The sequence below is a fragment of the Maylandia zebra genome, linkage group LG1, assembly GCF_041146795.1.
Source record: "Maylandia zebra isolate NMK-2024a linkage group LG1, Mzebra_GT3a, whole genome shotgun sequence".
NCBI classification, from domain to species: Eukaryota; Metazoa; Chordata; class Actinopteri; order Cichliformes; family Cichlidae; genus Maylandia; species Maylandia zebra.
In genome coordinates, this window is record NC_135167.1 from 23,657,868 (window position 1) to 23,666,365 (window position 8,498).

The 8,498-nt window shown below is 41.8% G+C and overlaps 1 protein-coding gene across 1 annotated transcript; it reads left to right on the forward strand.

Moving 5' to 3' along the window:
• Positions 1-449: 449 nt before the first annotated feature.
• On the forward strand, positions 450-5,157 carry si:dkey-56m19.5 (uncharacterized). Its single transcript, XM_004543304.4, has 2 exons — positions 450-661; positions 2,928-5,157. The coding sequence occupies exon 2, from the start codon at positions 2,936-2,938 to the stop codon at positions 4,592-4,594; it is 1,659 nt and encodes a 552-aa protein (XP_004543361.2). The 5' UTR covers positions 450-661; positions 2,928-2,935; the 3' UTR covers positions 4,595-5,157.
• The last annotated feature ends 3,341 nt before the right edge of the window (positions 5,158-8,498 follow it).

The window sequence follows — 8,498 nt, forward strand, 5'->3', positions numbered from 1 at the left end:
AAAAGTTGTGCTTATTTCTGTGATGTGCAGTATAATTTGCTGACAAACTGGCAAAAGAAGAGCAGGGAGGATTCTTGCTGACAAAAAGACGGGGAAAAACATGAAAGAGTCCTTTTCCATGAAGTGTGTGTGAGTGTGTGTGTGTGTGTTGCGCTTAAGTGGTTTTACTGACACAAAGCTTTCTCATGCATAATTTATATTACACCCATACTTCTGTGAGGGGAGGTGGGCACTAACTTGATTTTTTAGAATTACTTTTTTGGCTGAGGAAAAGCAGAGGACACACGCACACTCACACACAGATGCAGTTTCTTAAAGTGTAATAAGCGATGGTCCGTTAATAATCATTCTTAACTTCCCAGATGGCTTTCTACAACAAATTCGCCAGAGTGGGTGTGCGAGGGAGGAGGGGTTAAAGACTGGGAGGGTGTAGATTGCAGACAGAGCGGTAGTGGGGTTGGCTGGATTGTGATATCGACAGATGTCTAGAAAATTGTGTGAGGGGCACTCGTCGGATAGTCTACAACACACGGACCCCAGGCTGCACCTCGGAGAGCAGGGGCGGAATCTGCAGCTGTCACTCCAAAAAGCCTTACCTCCATTACCACATCCAGCCACAGATTGCAAAAGAAGCCGAGCTGGTTACGCACTAGAAATACAGGTAAGTGTCGTCACAATGATTTTTTAAAAAAATGATTTCATTTTTTAAAATGTTTTATATTGAATTTCGAGCAGTGCGATGTTGTAAAAAAGAAAGAAAGAAAGGTCTTCCTACCTGTGATGAATCTAGTTTATCTGCTTTTATCATTCCCGCTGTGCTGCTTTTTTCTTTATTTTTATAGACTGCAGCTGAAAATGTGTTTAATAAAGGGAAGACTTTTTTTGTTCTCAGTTGTTGAATCAGCGTCTTCCAGGCAAGAAGCGCTTTTTAAAAAGTAGGCCAGGCGCTTGAAATCCTTCTGCCATTATAACGAAACCGCAGAACAAAGTTGTTAGTGTGGACGCAGTCAACACATTGTTGTAGAGAATTTCTTATTTTTTTGCACGCTTATGTGCGCGAGAGGCATTTTCAAAGCAGCTGGACACACAAAAAAAGAAGAAGGGCAGAGCAGCTGAGGGAAGCGGTGGGTGGGTGGCTTTGAAAAGGGGGGATGGATACCCCTCTATAGCTTTTATCCTTCAAATCTTCCAGCATAACGTTAAATCTACCTGGTTATAGCGACTAATTGAAGTCCGCACTAAAGTAGGTCCCGAGCCTGGGGTCGTCTTTTTTTCCCCTGTCAACTTTGTCCAAACCGTTACTTTTATCGGGATGTAACGCCTAGCGAGGAATCACAGTCCTTTGTTACCGGCCGGCACATGCTGCCGGTTACATGCACGCCTCCTTTATCTTCCCGGTGTTTTAGCGTGAAGAATTTTATCTACTTTTTGACCAACTGGAAAATCGGCTTTACACAGTAATAAACTGTTACATTGGATTATTTCAGTGGTCTGAAATATGAAGTCTTCCCACATTATAAAATTTTGCTTTGTCTGACTGGGAGGCCCCGTGACACTGGGAACATGAATGGGCGAATTAAAAATAAATAAATAAATAAATATCCTCACGAACACGATCAGGCACATAATACAAGTAAGATAGAAGCGAGTGGAATAGAATTAAAAAAAATTAATGCACTTTTTATTTTTTATTTTTTGTTGTTTTAATTGGAAGGTTTATAGAATCCAAATTGCTATATTGGGTTGGCTCTCCGGTATGTGTCGCATCCTGTCATTAATGCCCTCCTGCAGCACTATGGACAGTTCCACTATGGTTGTTCGTACCTGTGCCAACATGCTTCACTGCAGGTGAAAACTCCAGCATGTGGCAGTTTTGCAGGAAAAAAAAAATCAATCAATCAAACAAACAAACAAGAACGCTGAACAGTATTTCTGCCTTATTAAATGAAAATGTTCCATGTAAAAAAAAATCTGTCTGTATCTTTAGTGGGAATCAGGGTGTTTAAGTACTCCACTCTTATGAATAATTTAGGCCTGTATTCAGAAAGTCTGCAAGGTTCGCTGAAAACCAATTGCAGGGATGAAACTGAGCTCCCAGTTTTGCTTTAAGGAACGTATGTGGCAATCATTACACTTCACTTCCTCCACAGTCAAAGCATGATCACACGGAAGTACGTGTCTGTAACATATTTTCTGTACTGGCAGAATGACAGTTGTGGTTTGTGCTGAAAATCCACATTTTTCAGCTAGTTTAGATGAATGGATATAACTACAAACTCTGGGTGATCGCTGCCTGCATGCTGGGAAACTTATGACGCTACTGAGGGAGAAATAGTTGTGCATCTACATCATAGATGTTCAACTCAGACTTGTGGGTTCACTTGGCGCTGATCCTCACCACGCATTCCTTAAAGGGTAGTGGGTCTGCTTGGTTGCCTGATCTCACTGAGGTTCCCATGCGCTGACATTGGTTTTCCAGACAAATTGCAAATGGCAGACATCATTTCCTAATTGAACTTCTGGTTTACTTTAACATAAGACACTTCTTTACTGAAATGAAAGCGCTTCTTCATTTAGTTCTCCTTATATTCCCTCTAGTCATTTAAATGTAATTTCATTAAATTTAGAACACTATAGAACATTATATGCTTCTATTAGATCTAAGAAAAGCTTCAAAACTATGGCATTTCTGCTTTCCGTGTATTTAGTCTAGACATACTAGATTATTTTCATCCATTTAGTGGAATGTTTTAGTTTGTATGGTTTCCTTGTGTGTGCAAGGACTTTTGATCCACAACCCAGGGATGGGGTCACATCTGGGGTACTGGGAACATGAACATATATTAGACTCCCCCTGAACATGAACTTAACATTTACGACTAAATAAAAAGGCCAAAAACCAATCAATTTCTTATTTTTTCCTCTAGGAAACATCATGGGAGGCAAGCTGAGCAAAAAAAGAAAAGGATATGATGTGAGCGATCCAAAAGACAAGAAGGATGAATCCCCTGCAACAGTTGCAAGTGCAGACAACTCTGCTAAAGGGGAAGGTGGAGCCCCGCCTACAGGAGAAGAGACAACAGCAGAGGCAGGCAACGTAGAAGACGAAAAGGCTGTGACAGCAGAGGCAGCGGTACCTCAAGAGTCCGAAGCACCTGAAACATCTGAGAAGGAACCAGCAGCACAATCAGATCCCCCAGCTGTGGAAGAACCAGTAGCATCCACTGTTAAGGAACCAGTTGCAGCAGCAGCGCCAGAGGATGTAGCTCCAGTTGTAGAGGAACCAGTCGTGGCAGCAGATGAAGCCGCTACAGTAGCAAAAGAACCAGTTGCGGGAGTGGATAAAGCAGCTCCAGTTGTAGAAGAACCAGTTGTGGCAGAGGAGGAAGTAGCTCCAGTGAAAGAAGAACCAAGTGCAGAATCAAAGGGGCCAGCTCCAGAAAAAGAAGAAGCAACTGTAGTATTGGAACAAAGTGCAGCAGTACAAGAGCAAGCTCCAGAAGACCTTGCAGTGGCTGCTGTAGCAGAGAAACCTTCTGCCCCAACATCAGAAGAATCTGTGCCAGTCGAAGCTGAACCCAAGTCTGAAGAGGTCCATGAAGAAGAACCTGTTGCAGTCGCTGAATCTGTGTCAGAGGCCACCAAAGAGCCAGAGCCCATCCCAGAGACTGAGCCTGAAGCTACTGTGGAGGAGACCGTGGTCTCTGCAGCTGTCCCTGAGCCTGAACTGGTGGCTGAGCCAGCAGCTGAACCAGTGCTGGAGTCAGCCACAGAACCAGAGGAAGAGCCCAAGCAAGAGCCAGAGCAAGCAGCAGAGCCAGAGGCGGAGCCAGAGAAAGAAGAAGAGCCTGAGCAAGTACTGGAGCCAGAACTAAAACAGGAACCAGAGCCAGAGATTGTGGAGACAACAGAACCTGAGCCTGAAACAGAACAAGCCCCAGAGGCAGAGCTGGAACAAACATCACAGCCAGGACCTGAGCAAGAGGCTGAGGCTTTGAAAGCTGCAACAGAGGATCAAGTGGAAGAAACTGAAGCTGAGCCGGCTGTAGCCACTTCTGACGTGAGTGAAGTGGCGACTGTGGGAGGAGACTCTTCTGATGTCACGGAGGCTACTGCAGAGGATACCCTCACTGATCAAGCTGCAAAAGAGGAATCTTTTACACCAGAAGCTCCCAGCACTGAGGTGCCAGATGAGCTCAAGGAAGCAGAACTTGTATCTGAGGTTGTCATCGCCTCTGTGTGCGAAGCTGCTGTCGAATCTGAAAAGGCAGCTGAGCCCTCCGTGGAAGCAGTGCCTCAAGCAGAGCCGGAGGTGGAAAAGAAGTTGGAAAATGGAGATTTAAAGAGCCCCTCTGTTACCGAGGATGCAATTCCATCTGTGAATGGGGAGTGTAGAGATCCTGACACTGCCATGGCCACACAGGCAGAGGAATGTGTTAATGGGGGTGAAATGCCAGAGGAGATCCCTATCAAGGAGCCGAGTGACCTTGAACTGAAAAAGGACTTGAACCTGAGTGGGGATGGTCCAGAATTTCCTGATGCAGTCTCAGACATGGTGGATGGCCTGAGCACTGAGGTCACTCAAGAAGCTTAAAAGCAGGAAGCATCATTCAAATCAAGTATAATCCCCCCCGTGGTGCAAGAAAGCCGTCGAGGTATCACAAACACAGCTATGCTTTCTGAAATGCTGTAATCACTGCAATCTCTTTAGTGGCAACTCAGGCAAAAAGGATGCTTTCTCTTGAGTAACCAAAAACGAAGCCCAACCACTTGAGGATAGAGGGACACAGGGAGATATTTATAGTGAGATGGAAGTGCCGTGAAGAGACTGAAGTTTGGAATTCGAGTACTGAAAGGCAGTGAAGCTGGACAGCTTGGCAAAAAAAAAAAAAAATACTGGACAGCAAAAACGACATTGTTCAGTAAAATAAAGGAATGTGTCTGTGTGTGTGAGGCCGATGAATATTACAAAGTGGCTTAATGGAAAATCTGTCATTATTAGTATATTATTTGATTTTAGAAACTCAAATATCCTTTCTATTACTATATGCAAAGACGTGATGTGTTTTGGCCTTTTATAGTAATGGTACCTGTAAGGATTGTTTAATTAAAACCAATTGTTCAGAATAGAGAATAAAAAGAGACTGTTTTAGTCTACAGTGATCTTCTTTTTCTTTCAAACGTTCTCTCAGCATCAAACGCATCTGAGGCCTTGGGTTACTAATATTAATAGTACTTTAAGCTGTGACTCAGATCATCCGTCATTCTTCTTTCTTTTACTTTAAAAAAAAGAGAGTTAGATAACAAATATTACGCTTGTGGATACGAGCCCATTTGGTTTGTGTGTCACAAAATCTACTTCGAATTCAATTCAAAGACTTTTTATGAATCATTTGCCTCAAATGGAAATGTTCTAGACATCCATTACATAATTTCATGCATTTTTTTTTTAAAAAACATTCACTCTGGCCTGGTGGAAATGTTATAATTTGCAGCTGATTTCTAAATTTCTTTTAGGGTTGAGCAAGGCACTGACCCAACCAGCTCTATAAAAATCTATATTTGAATTGTAGTTTTGCTGCATTTGCAAGAGCGGCAGAGCATCAATATTTACACAACATCAAAAGGGTCCGTTTATTTAGGCTCCGCCTCTACAGGTCAGTGGGTTAGAGCTCAGTCGATTATTTATGTCCACACAGGGCAATGTCCTTTAGGTCACTAGCTGGTGGAATATTTTCAGTTATTGTATGCAACCGGCACGTCACAACTGAGCAAATAAAATGATATCACCGCACACGGTCTATCTTCTGAGTTAACTGTTGCCTCTATCTCTCTGATGTCACCATGGCTTTTGCTGAGGCCATACCAGCACACCCGGCTAACATTTCACAGATCCATACCGGCAAAAGGGGAACTAAAGAAGGGGGGATGGGCAGGGATACTTGCAGGAGGCAGAGAAAGGGAAGAGGGGGAAGGGGAAGAGTGTTGTGGGATGAAAGCCATTGCTATCATGAAGGGGAAAAAATGGCATTCTCTGCTTTTTCAGTTTGTAGTTCACATATTAAAATGACCAAAACAATAAATTCAGGGCAGGGATAAACGTGCTTTGACACTTATCGGAGGCCTTCTTGTAGAAAGCTGCCCTCTCCTGCTGCTCACACTGTCACACCAGACAGTTGTTGCCGTGCAGGTGTTAACGCACATACATTAACATGAGGCAGCAAAATGAAATTAGCGTTTCTGTGCATCTGTCAGTACATGCATGTAAAGTGAGGAGGAGGGCGAGTATGTGTTCTGTGCGTGCGGAGGGGAGCATTAGTGGAGTATAGTGATCCAACCTTGGAATAACTAATGGACTGTGGGTCAGAGCATGAGAAGAGATCTGATAACAGAAGCTTCCCATAAAAGCAGCTCCTTCAAGTGTCCATCCCAGATGTCTCTAGACTGTTAGAAAACAAATCCAGTATACTCCAAGGCAGCAAATTTATGATAGGAATGCTGTGGAGTGGGTTTGGGGGTATAAATTGGAATTTGCTGGCAGGTTTTTTGTCTTCCTTGTGGAAAAATCAGGTCAAAATACCATTTATAATATTTATGACTTTTAAAGTAATTAGTACAACTCATGATGTAGTTCCTAAAAAGACAGTTTGGCAGAACCATGACTGACCCCTGCTAACCTCCATGGATAAAGGTTTGGGGGAGGCTGACAAAGAGAATGGTAACAGCAAAATTTAGACTTCTATTACTGCATATTAATTAGTATGACTAAGGATTTACCAGATTTCATGTTTGAAACATTATCCCAAAGCCTCATCACTTCCACATTTCCCTGCAGTTCACTTTCCTTTTCTCGTGTGTGTGTTTGTGTTGAAGAACAGGGTACTTGTCCTTTGCATGTTGATTTAAACACTGCCTTAAAGTTGCATAGCCGTGAAAGGCCAGCTGCACTGCCTAGTTACCCAAACACTATGGTCTCTATACGCAAGGTCCTGCACAAAGCTCGGACTGTGTCTCAGCTTCTTTTTTCCTGGTGTGAAGACTAGCCTCCAGGCTTTATCTATCCCCAGCTGAGATGCAAAAGGAAGAAGGAAACAAACTAACTAAAAAGGCCTAGTCCAAAGGCTATATTATAAGGATTTCCATGAAGCACCAAACTACCAGGTTTAAGTGTTGTTGCATGCACCCATATACTTTATTTTAATGGATGTTTTGTTGTTACATCAAATTGATGGAGGAAGGCCAGCATTAACTATACAACAATTAGCATAACTTCCTCATGACTTTATTGTGGCTGTGACCCTTCAGATAAAGCGGCGTCCAGATTTTTGTTTAAAACTTGGCTACTTAGTGTTATCAGCAGGAGTTCATTAGAAGAAGACTGAAATAAATGAAGATGGCATTATTATTATATCATAAAAAACTCAAAGATGTAAAAGACCTTGAAAACTATACTCTTTCCCCCCATGATCCAAAAATGGCAAAAAGAATAAATACATGAAAAGACGTGTTGATTTTGACTGTTTAACCCTCGTTGATATCCATGCTATACGCTAAGCTTCAGAGACAAGAAGCAAGAACCAAGTCACCACTTTATCTGAAAGGCCGCAAACATGAAACCACAAGGAAGTTATGTTTAGTTCATCGTGGTAGCAACATTTGGTATTATAGGCCATTACTGCCATTACTGCTGAGTTTTTTTTAAAGCTGGTTCCATGAACTAATGATGAATGATGAGCTCATTCCAGCCTGGATGTCCTCAATGTAAAGTATTAATACATTTGTGACAGAGTCAAGTACAAATGAGTGCCATCGTGATCATTTTGGCTTAACTTGATTGAAGTCCTTTACATTATGACTGGATAAGCATGCAGTCATACTGCATTAAAATTTTAGATATTTAGATAATTAATGTTAAATTAATTTTCATCATGTCTTTTTTGGAAGCCTCTTAAAACGTTTTCAGATCTGTAGGATTTTCCAACTCTGGTGTCAATAATTGGACAGTCAAGAAGTATTGGCTTGCTTTACTTCAGTAAAAGTAGCAATATCAAAGTGCCAAAATACTTATAATCACAAAAGTATTTTACTGAAGGCTAAGCACTTACGCACTGGTTTAAACAGTACATGGCAATGTGTGATCTTCTCATTTGTTTGTGTGTAACCAAAGCTACAGTGTGGTACAGTATCTCTCAAATGTAGTAAAACAGAATGAATCCTGTGAAATAATACAAAACTATACATAAGTATAGTTGAGGAAATATAATGCCAGATATAAGTATCTATCTAAATGTATGTTAACCTATAAATCTATGTAGCTTATATCACCTCAAACCCTGGTAATATATGGCTGTGATTAATATATTTCAGAACCTTTACTTTGCATACAAACATGTCTGACTCTTCACAGACTGTCACTCACGACAAATTTGCCTGAGGCAATATTTAACAGTTTCCACTCCTGTTCCTATCTAGAGGGCAGATATATTTAATGACTCCAC